At 45.0% G+C, this 23,667-nt stretch overlaps 1 protein-coding gene across 5 annotated transcripts in view; it reads left to right on the top strand.

Annotated features, from left to right (window-relative positions):
• Positions 1 to 7,098: 7,098 nt before the first annotated feature.
• ASAP2 (ArfGAP with SH3 domain, ankyrin repeat and PH domain 2) overlaps positions 7,099 to 23,667 on the top strand; it is a 176,799-nt gene continuing 160,230 nt past the window's right edge. For 4 of the 5 annotated variants that reach the window (XM_023619569.2, XM_070235912.1, XM_023619565.2 and 1 more), the window contains exon 1: positions 7,099 to 7,415. In XM_023619569.2, the coding sequence (XP_023475337.1) occupies positions 7,290 to 7,415 (126 nt within the window). In that variant the 5' untranslated portion in view covers positions 7,099 to 7,289. The remainder of the gene's footprint in view (positions 7,416 to 23,667) is intronic. The other variant, XM_070235913.1, reaches the window with a different exon arrangement.

Below are 23,667 nucleotides of genomic sequence, written 5' to 3'. Positions count from 1 at the left end.
GCTAGAAGAAGGTAACAGTCCAGGAAGTGGGGGAAAAAAGCCTGAGACAGATTGTGACTAAAGAGTTTCAACTTTATCCTGTGGCCAATGGGGCCCCACTGGAGGTCATTAGCATAGCATAGCGATAGTGAGTCCAGATGAGGCATAGGTGGAATGCTGTGCCACCTGAGGGCATCCTACAAAACCTCAGAATGGGTCTGTTGACGCAAAATAAGCAATAACCATCCCATAGACAAGAGAAATAAGGTGAGTTTACTTGAGCCAGAATGAGAGAATGGGAAGGCCTTAGAAGGCATTCTGGAGAAGCATGGGTTTTAGCACAGTCTTATCTAGAACAAAGAACACACATTAAAGACCCCCAGGATACATTTTCATCAAAGTTTCAAAGAGCTATTCAGTTGCAAATTAGCAGATCAAAAGGACCAAGTCGTCAGGAAAGGGACTAATCTGGGCGTTACCAATAAGACGTCACCAATAGGGCGTAGGCGGGGAAGTCTGCATTCTCATCTTAAGAGAGTGCATTCCTTACTTTAATGGTTAAGCAGATGGACAATTTATGTTCGATAGGCTATAAGCCAGGCTTTTCAGTTCAAGCCAACTCAGTTTTGAACTTGAATAGTTACCCCTTTATACCTCAACATATGAAAATGTCTTGTCAGCTCTAAATCGAGGGGGAACAGAATGATTTAAGAAAATTACTGCAAGCACTCTTTAAAAGCTTTAGCAAAATCTATTTACATACAGAGCGCTAATTAAACTTTTTCTGCTTTTTCATTGAAACAGACCTCACTCTCTGTTGGCACTTGTTTGTGTTATTCGAAGTACTGGAAAACAACAAATGGCATTTTCTTAATGACTCTAAGACAATTTTCATTAACACAAGTTGCCTTTGCAGGTATAGTCCAAGATGTTAAGGTTTCATCCTTCGTGGGCTTTAACCCACAAGCGTGACTCAGAGTGGGACGGTCTAAGCCTCCGCCTCCTGGCAGGGAAGTTACACCTACACCAGGAAGCAGGCTGGTAAATGTTTAACAACCTGCTCTGAAAAAAATGTGTGTGTGTCCCTGCATGCATAAGTTCATTTTAATTTAATTTAATGCTATAAAGGATGTAGAGCACCCAATCTATAAGTAATGACAAATTATACATCCTATTGTAAATTCCACAGAGCTAATTGATTCTCACAGAATGCTTTCATGGATTTTTGCTGAACTCTTGTATTCCCAGCCAATGGGTGTTTGAAATTCAACCATGATTTGACAAAATAAGACTACGAATAAATGCTTGATTATTATCCAGTTCAGCAAAGAAGTTCCTCATGTCATTGACAAATGAGTGTAGTTCCGACGTGAATGTTGGTTGACAGTTTTGTTTATGTTAATGAATAAGACAAAAGTGAAGCCGTGAAGATGTTTGCTGTAACGTCACTCATCTATCAATGACATAAGCAACCTCTTTGGTGAATCATATGATAGTGTAGGGGACCTGAAATTGGCCACCCCAAGATATGTCTCTTTGGCATCAGGATTATTTGAGGCTGACTGCTTTTGATAAACTGGGACAGGGAAGGAGGCTCTGAGGAATGGAACTTGCCCTTTGTTAGGACACATTTACATTTGTGGGGTAAATCTCTATCTGTAAAGGGTGCCTCCCTCTCTGTACTAGGAAGAAGAAAGGAGATGACCTTCTCTATAGAAACTCTTAATCAATGCCAAAGGCAAGGACTTAAATCTACATTTTATTGTGCTTGTCTGGTAACCTCCTGTAACTGACTTCCCTCCCCCTCCCAACGTTGGCATCTCCTTAAAGATTAAGCATCTTTCTTTAGGCTGGGAACCGATTGCAGCGCTCATCTGTGATCCCCCAGTCCGAGGTGACACATCTGCCACCCTGCGGCATTCACTGAGACAGCAGACCTATCTGCCGTTTCCATCAAGAGCTGTGCTGACAGAACAGCCTCGTGACTATTGTAAAAGGGACATTTCAATCATATGTGAAACACCCTGTTTGGGGGTATATAACCACTGTGTGCACCCCACTTCTTCGGTGCCCTTTCTTCCTTCGGGAAGAAAGGCCCCAGGCCATGGTTCCTCATAAAGCTTTGTTTAATTTTCTCTTGCTATTCTGTCTCATGTGAATTTAATTCGTTCTCCGGCCAGACGAACCCCCATTTGGGAAGAGGAAATGTCTTCCTCCCCTACAATAGTTTGTAAATACTGGAAGAATATTATTTGAAATATTTTCACTATTCATGTTGTAAAGGCTACAGATAGGACACATTTTACATTTAATCTTTTTTTTTTTTTTTTTGCAATGAGATGCCACTGAAAGGTATAAATAAACAGAGTAATAATTGTGCCCATTTCTCTCAGCAGCATTTTTAACATTTTCTCTATCACTTAATTAAGTTTAGACAATCAACAAAACAATAAATAAGGCCTTCGTTTTTGTCTTTTTTTTTGGGGGGTGAGGAAGATTCACTCTGAGCTAACATTTGTTGCCAATCTTCCTCTTTTTTTTTCACTTGAGGAAGACTAGCCCTGAGCTAACAACAGTGCCAATCTTCCAGTAGTTTGTATGTGGGTCACTGCCACAACATGGCTTGACAAGTGGTATAGGTCTGTGCTTGGGATCTGAACCTGGGAACCCAGGCCAGCAAAGCCGAGTGTGCTGGACTTAACTACTATACCACACGTCCAGCCCCAAGCCTTGATTTTTAGCATTTGCCAGTTTCACTGGTGTAAATACTCCCACCATGGACAATTTCAAGCTACCAGAACGTAGATTTTGGAAGAGATGTGCAGTAGCACACCATTATAGTAGTATTTCTACTGTACAGATACAATCAACAGTTTGCAAAATTCCTGAAAATTTAACAGTCAGTTCTCTGGAGTCAGCTCGAAATGGCTCCAGCATAGTACAGATTATACCTCATTTATCTAAAACTGTCTTTTGCAGTTCAGCAATCAGTGTCACCTATAGAAACTGCGTTGTTAAAATAAAAAAAATGAACAGACCTCAAGTATCTTACTGTGAAGTTAGCTGTGAATGAATCAGTTTGTCATCAACATCCACCAGTTTAACGAAATGACAGCATTCTCAAAAATTAGCTGTAAATGTCATCTAAAACACGCTTATTCTCAAGTGTCTAGGACCAGTGATTAGATTCTCAGTAGTAACATGGCCCTTGTGGCAATTTCCCTCTTGTGCCCAAACTAACACAAAACATGGATGATGGCATCATAGGATGCTGGTGCAGGAAGGAGCCTTCGAAATTAGCTAGTCCAGCTTCTTTTGTTTCATAAATGAGCTGAGGCCGGTGAGGTTAATTTAATTTACCCAAAGTCACAGAGAAGCAAAGCTGATATCAAAACCTAAGTTTTCATTTGCAAAACAGTTTCTGTGTGCTAATTTTTTTTCCCCCCTAAAGTGCCAAGGTGAGATCACTGTGGTAAATGTATTCAAACTTCTCTCACTTTGGGGACAAATGGGTCCCTCCAGCAACACTGTTTTGGGGAGAGTATTGCTAAGCTGTGGAAGAGAAAATTCTGGCTGTGTTTACGTGTTCACATTACCAGGGTTGTTTGCTGTTCTTTTTCTATTTCATTACACTGTTTACCATAGTTCTTTAAGGCACAGATCTGTCCATTTCAAGAGTAATCATTTACAAATTAATAGCAAGCGAACTGGGTACTTCTTGTGTTAAACCAGTCAACCCTTAGGCAAATTTCAGAGTTAAGAACATATTTTATATCTTGATCTAAGAGTGAAAAATCTCAGGTTCTTGAGAACTGCTGGAGGCAGAAAATTCCTTTGGAAAATGGGCTGTTGGTCAATCTCAATGCGCCGCTGAGAATTTCATTTTTGAGAGGAGAGTTTCTTTCCCCTTCCCCTAGAAATGACAAGTCTGCAACACCATGTTTCTTTTCTTTCTTTTTTTAATAGTACAAGCCTGCAACCTCTTTTCTGAAACCCTTTGTTTCAGATGTGACTGGAACTCAGATTTTTTCAGACTTTAGGAAGGTAATATGGCACATACACTAGATATTCTGAGTCATCTCCAGTGGGGTCTGGGGGCAATACTCCATAATCAAGCATGTTTATATTTTGCAGCAAAACATAAATATGAAGTAGGATAAACAAGACTATAAATAACCTCATAGTTCATTTCAGGTCAACTTACCACTAAAAGTGATTTTAAAAACTTTAGATTTTCAGGGCTTTTTAGATTTTAAAGTTCTGGATAAGGGAGTATTTAGGCCTGTAACGGTGTTATCAGCATGTTCTTCTCTTCATGCATTCAAAAAAAAATGTATGGGGGGGTGGGCACAAGAGGTGATGGGGCACATTTATATGGTGACTGACAAATAATAATGTACAACTGAAATTTCCCAATGTTATAAACGATTATGACCTCAATAAAAAAAAAAGTGTGTGAGTATAAAGTTTTCCTGATCCACATTCAACTTAAATTTTATTGTCATTTGTTGAAAACTACTTGTTCTTGTTATATTAATCTTGAGACACATTAACCATGTTTTGCTCTGATCTTGCTTTAATTCTTGGCTTTTGTGCTGGGCAACGTTTTCTGAGATTCTCAAGGATGGCTGGAGGAATAAATTGCTTTAGTGTTGTACCACAGATGTCCTCTTTGTACCACCACTGGGTTTAGTAATGACTTGCTTTCCACCAGGCTTCTCCTCCACTTGTATAATGCAGTGCAGCTTTGCAATTTTATTTCTGTGGTTACTAAAGTTTCCCATACCTGAAAATTATATTAAACTACCACAAGAAACAAGAACAGGAGTTGCATATAAAGAGAGAACAGAGATGAATACCAAGATTAACTTTTTCCTTGTAAAAGATGTCTTCATCAGTCTGGTTAATGCTGTACAAGATGCCTAGGAAAAGCACTACTTTCCTTTTTTTTTTTTTGAGGAAGATTAGCCCTGAGCTAACATCTGCTGCCAATCTTTTTTTTTTTTTTTTTTGCTGAGGAAGACTGGCCCTGAGCTAACATCCATGCCCATATTCCTCTACTTTATATGTGGGACACCTGCCACAGCATGGGCTTGACAAGTGGTGCATAGGTCCGCACCAGGATCCAAACCAGTGAACCGTGGGCTGACAGAAGCAGAACGTACAAACTTAACCACTGCACCACCAGGCGGCCCGTAATTTCTCTTCTTAAATCTCCATAGCTTGATAATTATTAGTTCTCGAAAAATAAAGACTTGACGAGTCACCCAGGATATTCTCCAATGTCAACAGAGAACAACAACAACAAACTGTAGCTGGAAAACTAGCTAGGAGGGAACAGAATCTGCCTGGTGTAGGAGAGGATGCATTTTCATAAATGATAGGTGCAGGACTTGAATTGTAGAAAGTTGCAAACAGAGGAATCCACCAAAGACACCAAAAGGGAGAAAAAACATAAAGAGTGGAAACAGAGATGCTACAGTTTTTAAAATTGTACCATTGCCTAGTGCAGTGATAAAAGCTAATACATCTATTTCAGAAAGCTAAATTTCACATGCAATGCCACCAAAATACCAAAAGCCATACCTCATGTCTGACCCAAGCTGCCACCTCATGTAGCAAATTCTTACAGGCGGACTTAAAAAAGACTGTTTGACTGGTCCACTGTCCTGTCCTGCTGCATCAGGAGACAGCTTTGTCTGATACATTGAATTTCCAGTGTCTCTCACACTTCCTCCTTTTCAGATGCACAAAAGGTTTTTGTAAAGTTTCTCTTGGTTTTACTGCTGGCAGCTACAGAAACCATGCCACATGCCTGGTGTAGAGTTATAGGGTGTGATTTTATTTGACTAGCGTCTTCAGAGCTTCTGGATTTTTAAAAATAACCATAAAAGCTTCCTTAAGAGCTGTTACATGAAAATCTGTACTAATCCAAACTCTTTACCGGACCAGTTATGTATGAGATTTGCCTGCTGTCGTTGCCTGTTTTCTCTGAAACCACACGAACAAGCTCCTTCTCCTGGTTCCCTCCACTTTCTAAAGGAATTCCGCTTCAGTTATCTTCCCGGGGTGGGGGCCCGGCCTAGTACCCTAAAACTATTTCCAACTAACCCAGAAATGACCTATACTTGTATAAACTTAGGAAACACGAGTGGGACATTTAGCAGGGGACCTGTGAGCACTCTGAAGCGCTCGACTTGTGAGTCAGAGGGACAAGGGTTTGACCCCCGCATTGGGCAATCCACTGTGTACCCTTGGGCAACCTGTTTGTCTTCTATACAAAACAAACAAGCAGGTTATTTGTTTTCCCTGCCTCCTAAGGTTGCGAGGACTAGGTGACTACATGGAGAGCACAGAAGCACTCGCTGTCTGGTCATTTCTCGTTGCTGTCGCCGAGCCCCAAACCGGCGGGCGGGAGCCGCCGGCCGGGCGCGGGCCCAGGGCGGAGCGCGCCGGCCTGTAGGGGGCGAACTCCCCACACTTTCTCCCCCGCCTGGACGGGCACTCCCGGCGGCTTAGGGGGGACACCAAGGAAGGCGCTAAGCCCCGGGTGGGGTAGGGACGAGAGCGGTGGATGTGGCCCGGCCCGGGAGAGAGTCCGGGCGCAGCCTGCGCGCGCCCTCGCGGCCCCGGGGTGAGAGTCGGGGCCTGGGGAGGGCCCTGCCCGCCCGGACCGGCGGCGCGCGCCCTCGAAGGCCGGCGCGCGGCGCGGGGCCCGAACGCCGAGACAATGCGGCGCGCGGCGGCGGGCGAGCGGCTCGGTGGGCCGGGGCGCGCGCCGCCTTCCCTCCTGCAGCCTCAGCTTCCCGGCGGCGGCGGCGGCGAGCGCGCAGATTGGCGGCCCTGCCCTCCGCGCCGCCCCGCCCCGCGCCCGGCCGGCCGCCGCCCCCGGCCCGGACCCGCCCCTCTCCGCCGGAGTCGCTCGGGGCCCGCGGCTGGGTGGCGGGCAGTTCCCGCCGGCTCTGCGCGTCCGCCTCGGGGCTCGCTCGGCAGGGCAGGCGGCGGCGGAGCCCTCGGCGCGGCGCGGCGGGCGGGCGGACGGGCCGGGCCGAGCCGAGCCGAGCTGCGCGGGACTGCGCGCGCCGCTCCTGCTCCCGCCGCCGGGCCCCGCGGGCTGCTGACCCGCGCCCTGCGGCGGCTCCTGCGGCTCCCGCGGCGGCGGCCGGCGCCCCGCGCTTCCCTTTGTCCGCGGGCCGGGCGAGCAGCGCGGCGGCGGCGGCGGCGGCGTCCGAGCGGCCGGTCGGAGCCCGCACGGCGGCTGAGGCGGCGGCTCCCCCGCGGCCGGCCGCCCGCGCCCGCGCGCCGAGGCGATGCCGGACCAGATCTCCGTGTCGGAATTCGTGGCCGAGACCCATGAGGACTACAAGGCGCCCACGGCCTCGAGCTTCACCACGCGCACGGCGCAGTGCCGGAACACGGTGGCGGCCATCGAGGAGGTGAGCAGCGGCGCCGCGGGCCTCGCCGGGCGGGCTGGCGGCTCCGGCCGCAGGTAGCGCCGCGCCCCTGCCCCTGCCCACCGCCCCGCCAGCCGGCCCCCGCCCCTTCCCCGGTCCAGCATCCCGGGAAAAGTTTCTTCTCAGAATCCGGACGCGGCCGGGCCAGCGCTGCCGAAACAGAAGCCCTTTGTTTCGTGTAGGTGGCTCGGAGCAGAGGGCCGATGGCTACCTGCGGCCTTTTGAGACCCCCTCCGTCCCTCGTTTCGCTCGCGCGGCCCGGCCCTTTCCCCCAGCGCGGCCAACTTCGGCCCGAGAGTCGGGGTGGGCGGTGAGCGGGGACCCCCGCGCCCGCCCGGCCGGGCTCGTCGGCTCGCCAGCCTTCCCCGGGCACCCGCCTCCCAACTTGCTCTCGAAGCGCCCCTGCCCGCAGCCCGCCCGGCCTCCGCGCTCTGCCCGACTCTCGGCTCGGCCCGCGGGCAGCCGGCCGCCCGGGCAAGGTGCGCGCACCTTCTCCAGCAAGGCCTGCCCGATGCCGCGCCGCGCCCCGGCCGCGAGCGCTGGACGGCGTGTGAGCAGGGCTTCGGCCTCACGGCCTGCGGTGGCCGCTCCCGGTTACGTGTGTCTTACCTGTTCGAACCCCTGACGCCTCCCTCCCCACCACACTGGGAAAGGCCTGATTTTAGTCAAGGTGCAAAGTCATCGTGCCTGGTGCTAACTAGTGAGCCCTCCACATCCTGCAGACAGAACATTTAGGAGCGGACGGGCTTGGGTCGACAGCCAAAGCAGCAGGCGCTGTCGGAAGGGCAGAGTTTGTAGGTCCAGGGCCGCCGCTGACTGTGTAGTTTGGGGCAGCTCCTCGCCTCTCTGCCCTCATTTTCCTTCCCTATCAAACGGCCCTAGTAAGGCATCCTTGCCGGGGTTGTTAGGAGGGTCAGAGATGCTGTGTGTGAAGTGCTTGGCTCATAATAGGTACTGGTTTACAAGCCACACGTGTGCCAAGATTGAGTAGATGATTAAACATCTCTTGGCCAGAACGTCAAGTTACAGCCTTAAAATGGGGTATTGTAGGTATTTAGAAAAAGATGACTGGGCTAGAGTGAGTGAGGGGAGGTCTCCAGAGAGCTTTAAGTTAAGGGATGGCGTTCATTTTTTTGCCCACTTGAACAAAGCAGCTGCTGTTAGGAATTGCTTGAAAAAAAAATACGGAATGTTTTCCCTTAATGGAAATTTTTGTGTTTGTAGACATAAACAGTCAGTAACAGGCTAACTCTGAAGTAACAGATTCAGCATTCTGAATGTTTTAAGTATAGCTAGGGCATCCTCCTTTCCTCTCTCCCTGTTTTGTAAACGTTTTGTCATAGTGAGTTCTCTGTTCCCAGATCGCTTCATTCTACTCGTATCAGCAAGGCTTAAAAATGATACCTTTAAATGAGGCAGGTGGGCATGGGCCTGAGGAGTCTTTTCAGAAGTGCTGGTTGAAAAGCAAGAGGAGAATTTTCACAGTGTTTTGAAAATACACCATTAATAATGTTTGTGGAATGATTGCAACCAAATGGTAGCTGACTATTTCTAAAGGGAAGGAAGCTTTGTACAGATGCCTTAAAAAAAAAAAAAACAACTTGATTGTATTTGAAGTTCTGTTTCTTTTCCCAGTTGCATTTTGTTAAATATTATTAACACTGGCAGATGTTGGAAAGCTAGGCAAATAGGAATTGCTATTAAAATTGGCATGCCCTTTCTCTGATTAATTTTAGTGTACAGTGTATAAATCCAAAGCTCTTTTTGTGTGCTGTGCAGGAGATTACCCTAGACTCAGTTACTGAGCAGATTAAAAAGAGACTGTATTTGGTCATTTTATTAAACTGCAAGCTTGCTCCGTGCTTCCATCTTAGCACAGGAATTGGTTAAAGTCTCAAGGATGAAAAAATTAAAATCATTACAGGTCTGTCTCACTTTAAGCAACTCCAGTATACATAATATGACGATGGTACTCGTGAGCTTGGATTTATGAGAACTAAATTTAAAAACTGTTTACTTTCTAAGAGGAATCACTGTGGACTCCTTTAAATAATGCTCTTTTCCAGGGTGTTTAATGTTCATTCCCGTTACCAAAAGTTGTTCCGTATATGGTTTTATTAACAAATGATGCCCACATATTTTGGTTTTAAACAAGCATCTACTTTTCATACTGAAATGAAACATGAGAGTAGGTATTGTGACATGAACTCACTCATTTGATAGAAATAAACTTAGAATTTGCAAGTCCTTTGTCTTGAGTTTAAACAAATGAGTCATGGAATTAGTGAACATTGTAAATCGATTAACCTTTGTGAACCTGTTATTTCCAATATAGGTTGTGTCTGCTAAAAATCGATTTACAACTGAAATGTGCTTTTTTTGGTATGCAAACCTGTAGCTGGACTACTTGTACTTAGTAGCTATTGAGTCACTACCCTGTGCGATGAACCTCACATTGTTGTGTGTATTCCTCATCTCTGCTTCACACAGGAGGAAGTTGAGGCTTGGAGAGGTTAATTTGCTCGAGGTTATAGAGCTGTTAACTTGAAGCGCTGGAACTGGAATTTGGCTCCATGCTGTTTCCAGAAACGATGCTGCTTTCTGTTACTTTTAATAATGCTGAATTTTCTAAATTACTCCTTTATCAGATAGACCTGGGTTCAAGTTCAGACTCCACCACTTGCCAGTTATAAGAACTTTTGTTTTCCTTAGCTTTAAAGCCTGCATAACAATACCTATCTACTTCAGAGGGTTGTGGTAAGGGTTTAATAAGATGACACACAGCACAGTACCTGATGGACAACTGGCTTAATAAATGCTAACTGCTTAACAGATTATATTAGAGTTAATCTGCAGACCCTGATGAGGGCCTTTGGCCCCCCAAATGGGATTTACATGGCGGTGGGGGGGTGGTGGTGAGTAGGAAGAGTAGGGAAATGGATGAATGGTTGAATGAGTAAATGAATGGAAAAGACTGTGTCTCTATTAACCCAGGCTTATTTTTTAACTAGTTTGTTGTCTTGGCAGCATGTCAGCACATACCTGTGTTTTAAAATTTTCTCTTGGTGGTCACTTTCTCTGTCCCTGGTTGAAATAATTGTTTTGCACAATTTTAGCAAAGTCTGGTGCTGCAACTCAAGTCTGCTCTGTTTTTGGAAATAATGGAAAAAATAAGTAGTTGTGGCATAAATCTGAAAAGTATGCTTTTCCCCCCTTTTTGGGGGTTTTATTTCTGTCTCAGTTTCTTTGAGTCTCTGGGTATTTTGAAATATTCTCAAAATAGGGAAAAATTATATGTATACTTGGAATATTCATGTTTCTAGTTAGACCGTCCTTTAGAGCACCATCCATTCTGCCTTGCTTATTTGGCTTTGTTAGATATGTAGTTTTAAAAATAAATTTGATGTTGACTTGTAAGTATTACAATTTAATCTGCTTCCTTCCGGGGCCATAATTCTCTACTCTGTTGTTCTTGGTTACCTTGGAGATCTCAATGCTGTCACAAGCACAGGGTTCTGACTGCAGGGTGGAAAGGGCATCTGGGCAGCACAGACTCCCCAGGGGCTTTGCTGTCCTTAGGGCCAGAAGCCCCTCCTAGCAGTTATAGTGGGAACCAGGCTAAGTGCTTTTTAGGCAAGAATGTGATTCTCAATCTTAGCGCTTTGTGACTTGTTTGAAAAACAGCTCTTCCAAACCCCAGACTAACAGATTTTGGATCTGTTGTCAGAAGGACATCACCTTCTTTTTTTTTTTTTAAAGGTTGGCACCTGAGCTAACAACTGTTGCCAATCTTCTCTCTTTTTTTTCTGCTTTTTCTCCCCAAATCCCCCCAGTATATAGTTGTATATTTTAGTTGTGAGTCCTAGTTGTGGCATGTGAGACGCTTCCTCAGCGTGGCCTAATGAGCGGTGCCATGTCCACGCCCAGGATCCCAAACGGCGAAACCCTGGGCTGCGAAAGTGGAGTGCGCGAACTTAACCACTGGGCCCTGGGGTCGGCCCCAGACATCACCTTCTTGTGTGGTACATTTGTGTTTTTGGAAGTGAGCTTCTATGGGTCAAACAGGGCCATCTTTTTATGCTGTGTTCCAAAATCTGGATTTATGTGTTTGCAAATTTTTCAGTCATTTAAGGAGGGAATGGTCTTCTCTTATGTTATTTCCATCTCACCCCCCAACCCTCTGGTGGGTTCCAGGCCCTGCTATTCATTCAGTGTTTATTGGGTCCTGCTGTGTGCTCGGTGATGGGATAGAATACCAAGAGGAATATGTTTTCTTTTTGATAGCACCTACAGCTTAGTGGGGGAGACAGACATCCTATAATATAACAAATCAGTGTAATAAAATGTCCAGAATCACAGGTGCCCAGGGATGGGAGTGGTCAGGTGTGCCTGGGGCTGTGGTTAGGGGGCCTTGTATGATGATGTGCAGTTGAGTCGTGAAGGCAAGGCAGTCATCTGTGGGTTACCACGTGCTTTAGTCACTAAGGTATCTCAGTATGGTCTTCCGTCTGTGCCTCCCTGCCTTAGGTAAATATTGATCCACTCCGGAGGTGGTGGCCAACTAGGCCTCTGGTTGAGTTTTCACAGCCACCCAATCCACAGAGGGCTGCTCAGGCCACAATTTGGAGTAATCCTGATTCTTCTCTTACACTCCACATTTCTAGGCACTGATGCCTTTCTTCGTAAAGCATGTGTTCTAGACCTGCACTGTCTAATGTAGTAGCCTAACATTAAAAATTCACTTTTTCAGCTGCCCTAGCCACATTTCACGTGCTCAGTAGTCACATGTGTATTGGACAGTGTAGATTTAGAACATTTTCTTTTTTTTTTTTTTTGAGGAAGATTAGCCCTGAGCTAACTACTGCCAATCTTCCTCTTTTTGCTGAGGAAGACTGGCCCTGAGCTAACATCCATGCCCATCTTCCTGTACTTTATACGTGGGACGCCTACCACAGCATGGCTTTTGCCAAGCGGTGCGATGTCTGCACCCGGGATCTGAACCAGTGAACCCTGGGCCGCTGAGAAGTAGCACGTGCGAACTTCACCGCTGTGCCACCGGGCTGGCCCCTAGAACATTTTCATCATTGAAGAAAGTTCTATTGGGCAGTGGAGTTTTAGACCCTTGTAACTAAGAATAGTCCACCGACCAGCAGCATTAGCATCACTTGGAGCTTGTTTGAAATGCAGAATCTTAGATCCCACCATAGACCTGCTGAGTCAGAATATATGTTTTATAACATCCCCAGGTGCATGGTATGCACATTAAAGTTCAGGAAGCACTGCTCTAGACTGTGAGGCCTGGCCACACATTAGAATCACTTGCGGGCGTCTGTGGAACAGAGATGCCTGGCGCACTCCCTGAAGTTCTGACTTAATTGGTTTGGGTGGGGCCTGGAACTTTGGCACTTTTTAAAGCCTTTCCCCAAATGGGGTTGATAGTCACCCAGAAAACAGATAATTATGTAATGTGGTGTCAGATAGTGATACGTGCTATGAAGAAAAGTTAGGCAGAATACAGGAATAGAAAGTGCTTTGGAGATCAGGCAACTGAAGTCGGGAAAGGCCTCTGCAAAGATGTGTCTTAGAGCAGAGCCCAGAGTGCAGTGAGGAAGCCAGCCAGGGAAGAGCTGGAATCGAAGAACAGCATGTGAAGAGGCCCAAAGATGCGAATGTTCTTGGGGCATTTAAGGACAGAAAGGAGGCCAGTGTTGGAGGAGAGAAGCGGGTGGGGGAGAGAAGGAGGAGGGATGAGCAGGGCCGCATCACGCAAGGCCTTACTAGTCTTGGGGAGGGAGTCGGATTTTGTTCTCACGTCATGGGAAGCTGTTGGAGGGCTTGAACAGGGAATAAGATGATCTGATTTACATTTTAAAAATCTCCTGGTGGTTGTTCCAGGGAGAATAGACTAGCAGGGCATGAGAGAGAAGAGGGAGACCTCTTGGGGGCTGGGGGTCTATTGCAGTCATCCAGGCAGGAGGATCTTGGACTAGGTGCTGGCAGTTCGGGTACTGAGAGGTCCGATTGAGATCCATCGTGCTGACGGATAGTTGTGTGTGCTGGGGATTAGGTGAGCAGAACAAGAGTTCCTGCCCCAACAGCCAGGTTCACTCAGGCTGCCTGAGGAATGGGCCTCCCAGTCTCCCCATGGTGAAAACGGCACTTTGGTGCTCCTTAGTGTCAGTGTCAAGGCCAGCTGTGTGCCGTTCAACACGACTTGTTGAAGAACCTGTGTTGGGACCAATCTGGAGTATTTATTTTGTTTTGTGGCAGACGCCGATCAGGGAGACGTTAAAGCAGAGCTCTAAGTGTAGACAAGGACTGGCAGGCACATTTGCTTCTCCCCTCTGTGGTTTCTAGCCAGATGATAGATGATGACACTTTTTGGTCTGTTGAATGCTTGGGATGTTGGCCCTGGTTCAGCTCCCCAAACACTCCTCTTTCCCTACGAAAAAGAGGTGGAGGATTTACCGAGTTATCATCCCCCCATAGGATCCTACCTCGTTCGCGCAAACTTTTCTATGTCATGTGGCCTTAAAGCAGATTGCCAGGGCCCTTCCGTGCTTTCATGTCGTTATTTTATCAGTGGGAACGATGTTATGGAATAAGTGGACTGTCAATTGGAATGCTTGGAGTATATTTTCTTTTTTTTTTTAAGATTGGTCTTGAGCTAACATCTGTTGCTAATCTACCTCTTTTTTTTTTCTCCTCCCCAGATCCCCAGTACATAGTTGCATATCCTAATTGTACATCCTTCTAGTTCTTCTGTGTGGGATGCTGCCTCAGCGTGGCTTAATGAGTGGTATGTAGGTCCGTGCCCAGGATGCGAACCACTGAACCCTGGGCTACTGAAGCAGAGTGTGTGAACTCAACCATTACGCCACTGTGCCAGCCTCTTGAGCTGTATTTTCATTTGTATTTTGTTATGTTGACTTACTGATTCATAAATGTATATTGGGCACCTACCAATATGTTGTCACTGCCGGGTGCCAGGGATGTGAAAGCAGACAGGACTAGCTCCTTCCCTATAAAGCACTTATATTCTCATGTTTTGTGTGCAGTTATATTTTATCCTCTTAACCTTTTTTGTGGCATGGACCCCTCTGATACTCTGGTGAAGGTGGAGGACTCCTTTTAGATGCTTTAATGCATCAAATAAAATACATAGGATTTCAAAGGAAACCAAATATATTGAAATTCAGTTAGCAAAATGTTTAAAAGATCCGTGTCATGCTAATTATGCTTCTTTACTAAAGCGTTAAATATCAAGATTTGGTAGTGGGTGTAATAAATACTTTAATTTTGAAGTACTGATGACTGTAAGCAATGTTGTCAGATATTTCTAACAACTTTAAAGTTATATTAATGTATCTTTTATTGGAGTCAGGTATTGCTAATACTGTTATGGTGTGTTGTGTACATGGTGCGTTGCATACGTTAACAATTGAAGAAAATGCTCACTTTCAGTTAGGGGCCAGTGAAATCCAGATGTAATTCTTTTATCCAGTCCAAGTTTATGACCCCTTGCATTCAGATTGAGTTCTAGGCTTGATGGTAAGATTCTTTTAATTAATTGTTTTTTGGAATGAGTGATGACTCTGTAACAATGCTGTTGGAGTTGGTTCTTAGAGTCTAGCTGAGAAGAGTTATGCCCTAAGCCGGTGTTATAATTATCAAGTAGTAAAGGTGTCTAGAGGAACTCAGAGGTGGTGGGTAGAGCTGTCAGATGTGGTTTGACAGCCATGGTGCACTCTGCACTTTTTCAAGGTCGGAGCGTGACAGTTTCTCATAGGGTCCCACGGGTTGGTTGGTACACTGATGCATGCCCTGGAGTTCAACAAAACTGCAAACTGCATCTTTAAGTCCTGCAGTTAGGACTTAAAGTTAGGGCTTTTAAACTGTAGTTAGGGCTGCAGAGAGGCAGCCCAGCTCTCCTGTTTTTACCTTTGTTGTTTTTTTGAGCATGTCATACACTGTCCTTGACTCTGTAGGGCAAGCTTGATTGTGAAGCCATAGTAGATTTACAAGTGCTTTCTGCCCGGAGTTTTAAGAGAGACTGTGCAGTGTGCGTTGTTTTCGGTGAGGTTATGTATTGAAATGATGCTGTTGTTCCCTGAGTGGGATATCCAGAGCATGGCTGAAGTGTTATCATCAGTCACTGTTGTTTTCCTCCCCCTTGTCTGTTCTTTCTAGCATTTACTGGATTCTTACTGTGTGCCAGGTATGCTTTAAATTCTTTACCTGTATTAACTATTAAGTTGTTTAATTACTACAAAAACCCTGGAAGTCCAGAGAACTTAAGCCACTTTACCAAGATTGCAGAGCTAGGATGTGGTGGAGGCAGGATTCAAGCTCAAGCATTTTGACACGAGAGTCTGCTGCTCTTAGCAGCCAACTGCCTCTGTAGAGCCTGGGCCAGAAAAGGCCCTCCGTGTTGATGCCTCGGTGACCAGCATGACTTCTCTCTAGCTGTTGGTTTTAGTAAGTCACGTCTGTGTATTTCTTGAGTGGATGCTTCTGGGAGATCCTGGCTGCTGTGCTGTTTCCTCGGTGCTTGTTGCTGCAGAAATGGTTCCTCTTTACTCTCTTCGCTGCTCTGCTGACATGCCTAGCCCTGTGGAGCCGAGTGGCCCCGGGGCATTGCTCACACTCTGGCAGGAGGCCTGCCCTACTAACGGGATTACTAATGATGTCATCTTTCCCCTCTATGCTGAAGATGGCTTTGTCAATAGATTTTATATACAAATGCTGTCAATACAATTGAGTGGCTGATGAAGACAGTTCCCTCTGATGATGAATTCTCTTGCCTTTTAGGATTCTAGCCGAGTGATCAAGACTTTGCAGCTTCTTTCCCTAGCATCCCAGAAGAAATCACATTTTTATTATAGTTTTTTTTTTTAAACACTGCCTACAACACTGGCTGAGATTTCTTTGAGCCTTAATTCTGCGCTGTGTTTTAAATTGATTATTGAATCCTCAACTATCCTGTGAGATAGGTCCTGTTGTTATCTCTATTTTATAGTTAAAGAAACCAAGGCTCGGACAAGTAAGTTCCCTGACTGCAGGTCTCTGTCCCACCACTAGCAGTTGATGGAACCAGGAATCCCAGCTATACTGAGATTAGCGTTGTGCTCTTAGAGGTCTTACTCTTTGTAGTTCTCTCTTTTTTTTTTTTTTGAGGAAGATTAGCCCTGAGCTAACTGCTGCCAACCCTCCTCTTTTTGCTGAGGAAGACTGACCCTGAGCTAACATCTGTGCCCATCTTCCTCTACTTTATGTGTGGGACGCCTGCCACAGCATGGCTTGCCAAGTGGTGCCATGTCCACACCTGGGATCTGAACCGGCGAACCCCGGGCCGCCGAAGCGGAACGTGCACACTTAACTGCTGTGCCACTGTGCCAGTCCCTCTTTTTAGTTCTTTGATGCATCAACTGACCTCTGCATCTGGGATTTCTTTTGCCTGTGAAGGTTCCTCTTTAGGTGTTTGTATGGGGTTCTTTGTAGTTTTTTTTTTTTAAGATTTTATTTTTCCTTTTTCTCCCCAAAGCCCCCTGGTACATAGTTGTATATTTTTAGTTGTGGGTCCTTCTGGTTGTGGCATGTGGGACACCGCCTCAGCATGGCTTGAAGAGCGGTGCCATGTTGGCGCCCAGGATCTGAACTGGCGAAACCCTAGATGGCTGCAGCAGAGCGCTCGAACTTAACCACTTAGCCACGGGGCCGGCCCCGTATGGGTTTCTTGAGTGTAGGTTGATAATTGTTGACCTTCTGCAGGCCAGTCCCCATTGTTGTTGACTTAGAGAACGTGTGATGGCCCAGACATGGTCATCAGACACTAACCCCTGGGGAAGTCCTTAGCATCAGAGGTGTTTATTAAGTGGCTTTAACTGCCATGGAGTGATTAAAAGGACAGTTCTGGCCCCCTTAGAGCTGAGGGACTGAGACCACCGTCACAGCTGTGTGGAAAGGACTCCAGAGCCCCATAGGCAGTGATGAGATGCATACAGTATTCCCTCTTTGTCAGCAAATCTGTGTTTTGAGAGTTGGCCACAGAAGGGTGACTCACAGATGTGGCGAGTCTAGGCAGAGTCGGCCGAGGAGTCAGCACCCTCTTGCCAGTTAGGGGACTTTGGGGAGATTCTGAACAGAAGCGGGGATGTTAAGTCCTTGTATTAAATTTATTCCTCTGATAGCCTTGACCTGTTAGCTGACCAGCTCTTGGACCTCGGACAGGCGATTCACTGGTCCGGTCCTGGGGCTCTCCAGGTCTTAGCATTCTGTGTCTGCAGCTCTCGGCAACACACCTGCCTCTGGCCAGTCTTTACTTTTTCTCACCATGTTCTCTGCTTTCGCTTTCTCTTGGCTATTCACATTCATACTTTTCAAGAGGTTAGAGGTGAAAGTAAACTTGACCTCTTCCATTCACCTCTTTAAAGATTCCCTCCCCTTGAGCTGGAATTTCTTTGGGTGCGTTGCTAGTTTAAGTTTGGAACAGCTGGGCTGCATAGTTTGCACCATTCTCACCTTCTAGCGCTTTTGCAGTCTTAGCTGCGGTCTTGGTCTCTGGATTATATCTCGGTTGTGCTTTGCTTCTCTGGTGAAAAACAGGTTGTGTTAATGATCATGAGGTTTTACAATCATTAAATAATTTGGACTGTTGAACTTTAAGTAAATACTGATTTTTCTGATACATCAGGTTCTAATAGCTTTTCTCTTGGTTCTGGGGGAGCCGGTTCTTATCATTGGAAGATGTGGTCTCCGTTAAGCAGCCTTGTGGAATTGGTTGTGTTTATATGGCGGAGTGGAAAGAGTGCTAGCCATGGAGCTAGAAGAGCTGATTCTGGTTCTCGTTTGGCCTCCACTTTGCTATATGACCTTGGGCAAGTCACTGCCCTGAATGTCTGGTCTCTAAAATATGGGATTTGGACTAGTTGATCTCTCACTGCCCTCCCCAGCCTCAAAATCACATACATTGGGTTTGAAGTGGCTCTAGAATAAATGGCGGGAATGAAAAATCAGCAAGGAATGGCTAGTTTGTATTCCTGAAAAGAAAACATAGGTTCTGAATTATATCTTGAAGTTGAATTTTGTTAAAAAAAAACTTTTCTGTGCCTTCCTGAGGCACTTATTTTTTGTTGTTGCTTTTTTTCAAATTGATGTACAATTCACCCTTAAAATTCCATAAAAATTCACCCTTTTAAACTGTCCGATTCTGTGATTTTTTTTTGGTATATTCACAAAGTTGCGTAGCCATCACCACTATCCAATTCCAGAACGTTTTCATCACCCCAGAAAGGAACCTCATACCTGTTAGCAGTAACTCTTCATCCCCCTTTCTGTCAGCCCCTGACAATCACTATTTACTTTCTGTCTCTATGGATTTGCCTATTGTAGACATTTCATATAATAAGATTTGTATGATGGAGTCATACAATATGTGGCCTTTTGTATCTGGCTTCTTTCACTTGGCATAATGTTTTCAAGATTCTTCCAAGTTGTAGTATGAATCTATACTTTATTCCTTTTTTTGGCTGAACAATATTCCATTGTATGGATAGACAACATTTTGTTTATCCATTCATTAGGTGATAAACATTTGAATTGTTTCTACTTTTTGGCTATGTGAATAATGCTGCTGTGAATATTCTTGTACAAGTTTTTGGGTGGACATATGTTTTCTCTTGGGTATATACCTAGGTGTAGAGTTTCTGGGTCATATGGTAACTCTCTGTTCAACTTTTTGAGGAACTGCCAGACTGTTGTCCAAGAGGCCACGCCACTTTCCATTCCCACCAGCAGTGCGTTAGGGTTCCAATTTCTCCACAGCCTTGTTGACACTTGGCATTATCCGTCTTTTGTTTTATGGTTTTTTTTTTTGGATTGGCACCTGAGCTAACAACTGTTGCCAATCTTCCTTTTTTTTTTTCTGCTTTTTCTCCCCAAATCCCCTCAGTACATAGTTGTATGTTGTAGTTGTGGGTCCTTCTGGTTGTGCTGTGTAGGACGCCACCTCAGTGTGGCCTGACAGGCGTTGCCATGTCTGCGCCCAGGATCCGAACCAGCAAAACCCTGGGCCGCCAAAGCGGAGCGCATGCACTAAACCTCTCGGCCATGGGGCCAGCCCCTGTCTTTTTGATTATAGCCATCGTAGTGGGTGTGAAGTGCTATCTCATGGACTTGATTTGCATTTCCCTGATGGATGGTTAATGGTGTTGAACGTTGTTTTGTGCGCCTATGGCCATTTGTATATCTTCTTTGGAGAAATACCTTTTCACATCCTTTGCCTGTTTTTAAATTGTTATTTGTCTTTTTATTGTTCAATTGTAAGAGTACTTCATATATCTAGAAACTAGACTCTTAACAAATATATGATTTGTAAATATTTTCTCCCATTTTGTGAATCATCTCTTTACCCACTTGATGGTGTCCTTTGAAGCACAGAGTTTTTAATTTTGATGACGTCTAGAATACCTACCTTTCCTTTGGTTACTTGTGCTTTTGGTGTCATATCTAAAAAACTGTTTCCTAAAATAATGTCATGAAGATTTATGCCTGTATTTTCTTCTAAGAGTTTTATAGTTTTAGCCCTTACATTGAAGTCCTTGATCCATTGTGAGTTAGTTTTTATCTCTGATGTGAGGTAGGGATCTAGGTAGGGATTCATTCTTTTGCATGTGAATATCCAGTTGTCCCAACACCATTTGTTGAAAAGAGTATCCTTTCGCCATTGAATTTTCTTGGTACCCTTTTTGAAAATCAATTGATCTTTGATGTATGGGTTTATTTCTGGACTTTCAATTCTGTTCCATTGATCTTTATGTCTGTCCTTATGCTGTTACCACACAGTGTTGATTACTGTAGGTTTATGGGTAAGTTTTTAAATCAGGAATTGTGAGTCTTTCAACTTTTTTCTTCTTTTCCATTATTGTTTTGGCTATTCAGGGTCCCTTGCATTATCATGTGAATTTTAGGATCAACTTGTCAATTTCTGCAAAAAAAGCAAACTGGGATTTTGAAGGGCATTGCATTGAATCTGCAGGTTAATTTGGGGAGTGTAGACATCTTAACGATCCATCATAACAACTTCCAATCTATTAACTTGAGATGTTTTTCCATTTATTTCTTTAATTTGGTTTAACAGTGTTTTATAGTTTTCAGTGTATGGTCTTGTGCTTCTTTCTTTCTTTTTTTTTTTTTTTTTTTGAGAAAGATTAGCCCTGAGCTAACTACTGCCAATCCTCCTCTTTTTGTTGAGGAAGACTGGCCCTGAGCTAACATCCATGCCCATCTTCCTCTACTTTATACGTGGGACGCCTACCACAGCATGGCTTTTGCCAAGCAGTGCCATGTGTGTACCCAGGATCCAAACTGGGGAACCCTGGGCTGCTGAGAAGCAGAACATGCGAACTTAACCACTGTGCCACCGGGCTGGCCCGTTCTTGTGCTTCTTTTGTTAAATTTACTCCTAAATATTTTAGTCTTTTTGATGCTATTGTAAATTGAATTGTTTCCTTAATTTCATTTTTGGATTATTCATTTCTAGTGTTTAGAAATACAATTAATTTTTGTATATTGATTGTATATCCTGCAGTCTTGCTGAGCTTGTTTATTGGCTCTAATAGTTGTGTGTATATGCCTTTGGATGTTCTGTATATATGATTGTGTCATCTGCAAATAGAGAGAGTTTTATTTCTTCTTTAACAAATTTGGGTGCCTTTTATTTCATTTTATTGCCTAGTTGCTGGATCAGTTCTTAATCATCTTTAAATGCCCAATGGGTTGCACAGAAGAGGGGCTCAATAGCTTAATGAATGACTGACTTTGGTGTTAAGAAAACAGTTTGTGTTTACAGCTGAAATTCCTAATATTTCATTTGTTTTGTTCCTTCTCACTTGGGCTCTGAGGATACTGAGAAAATTGGAAGATTTGCCTGCTTGGTCTCTGGTTGTAAAGTAAGTTAGTGGAACTGTCACTCGCATTGGTAAGTGGGTTTCAGATATTTGCCTCATTCAGCTGGGTGTTCGGTATCACCTGGGAGGTGTACGGCCCAGGAGCCAGGCCTTGTCGTCCCTGCTGCAGCAAACTTTGCACAGCCCATTGTTCTTGCCTGTTACTGTCGCTTTTTGGTTGCTTCTCGCTATAAGCACCACCTTGATTTGTTCACGGTGGAGACCACTCGCTTCTTGACAAAAGGTGTGATTGTTGAGATTCCTGCTTTTTTTCTCACCTTGTAAATTCTCTTGTTTTTTTTTTTTTTTGGCAAATAGGAATGAGGTGTGTTTACTACTCGGGCTGTTGGGCTGTCAGAACCTGTAGCTTTTGTGTGTTGGTTGTAGCTTGCCAGGTCTCAGGCCTTTAATTCGGAGGAGGTACCTTTGCCCCCAGGGAGAGCCCACGTAAAAATCAGGGGGTAGGCAATGTGCTTCTTCACCTTTTCCATCCTCCTCTTCTTTCCTCCTCCACGCTCCTGTTTCTGTCTTTTCCTTGGGGACCAGGTTGCTTATGCTGCAATCTCGGCAGTGTCTGCAGCTTAAATTCTCACCTACCCTGTTTCCCCCGCCTTCTCTCTTACCTTCACTCCCTCAGTCTATTTCCAGACCCTCGGGGCCCTCTGTTTTCGTTTTAAAAGAGGAAATTCCAGCCAGAGGAGACTCAAGAGAGAAGCTTTAATTGGGATTTCAGGCCAGGCCTTCCTTCCTAGTCTCTCCAGTCACCCTGGTGAGCTGCTGCTCTGGGGATGACATTTAATGTTGGCCTCCTTTCCCAGCACCCTGCCTCCCCTCAGTTTTCCAGAACTGGGATTATTGTTCTGTCTTTTAAAAATGATTTATTATCTTCTCTAGCCATGTGGAAGGAGCTTAATTTTAGAAGTGCACGGTTTTCTTCTTTATGGTCAGAGCAAAGTAAAGGAGGTTTGATTGATCTTATGACAAAATTGCTTTAGCCGTAGCTGATAGGAAATCTGTTAAGGGCTCCTCTGTTTGATTTGCTCTTTTAATTTATGAACCTCCTTGTGTCCCTCAAGCATCTGTGCACAAAGCCAGTGAGGCCCGATATGTGACGTTGGGGGCTTTATTTCCGCTTGATACAACATGAGTTGCTACAGGATTCTGACACTTTGTTAAACTTTGGGTTGAATTAGGGAGTAACATTGTCAGCAAATGAGTGTTTCCGAAATTTGTTATTGTTTTTCCAAAGGAAAGTATACTATTAGGTTGAATAATTAAAGGCACTGACCATAGGGCATGCATTAGAGCCTGGAAGTAGACGAAAAGACCCCCATGTAAGAGTAAAATAGCTACCATGAAGCCCATTTTGTTTCTCTGTAGGTCAGGGTCATGTCATCCTCAGGGTTCTAGAAAAGACCCATATAGTCAAATGGAAAGAGCAGAGACCGATGCTCAACAGCTGAGGCCAGTGGACGGGAGGGAAAGAGAGAATTAGATTCACTCAGAAGTGTGGGGCCACCCCTCCTCCAGGAATCCCTGAGGGTCTCGCGACCCCACGTTTAAGAAGAGTCCAAATCAGTGCCCTCTGCTGTGGTGGGCAGGGAAGTGTGTAATCCGCTGAGGAGAGTTTGCGTGAAAATAGGTTTTGAGTTTTACTGGGTAATTTTGATGAGCTTTAGTTCACTGAGGAGATTGATTTCTGTGGAACAACTCTTTCCTTTGCTGTTGGCTGAACGAGGCATTTAGTATGCTCCGTATAGGGTTTGGGCCATGGCAGAATGACGTAGAGATCTGTTTCTGGAAGACACAGACTTACGTGGGGACAGCCCTTGGCCCTTGGACGTCTGCTGTTAAGGAGTGTGAGGAGAGGGGCAATTGGCCATATGGTTCCCTGTCTGACCTCAGACTATTTTGGCACTTCCTTTTTGGGGTGAGAGAGCCTCAAAATCCAGAGTTCCCCCTGCCTGCAGTTCCTGGCTTTCCTGTTGGACCCTCAGAGCAGACTGTGGGTGGGCCTGGGATAAGGATTAGATTTTACTTCTCTTGGAGTCCTCAGAGCCCGGCGTGGTGCCCAGTACATGGTTCTCAGAAAATGTCTGTTGAATGTGAAGGTCTAGGTTATCTTTTTGATTTTGTGATTTTATATTTTTCCCTTCAAAAAGCTTGCTGTATGTTTAGAAATAAATTCATTTTGATTTGCAAATTCAAGATTGTCATGTCATGTTTTGAAATAGGAATCTTTTTAAGAATTATCAAAAGCTGTGCTCTATAAAGCATCTCAATCAATA

The sequence above is a fragment of the Equus caballus genome, chromosome 15 (genome assembly GCF_041296265.1).
Source record: "Equus caballus isolate H_3958 breed thoroughbred chromosome 15, TB-T2T, whole genome shotgun sequence".
Classification (NCBI taxonomy): domain Eukaryota; kingdom Metazoa; phylum Chordata; class Mammalia; order Perissodactyla; family Equidae; genus Equus; species Equus caballus.
Note: the sequence above shows the minus strand (reverse complement) of the source record. Positions and strands in the feature narration are given on the sequence as shown.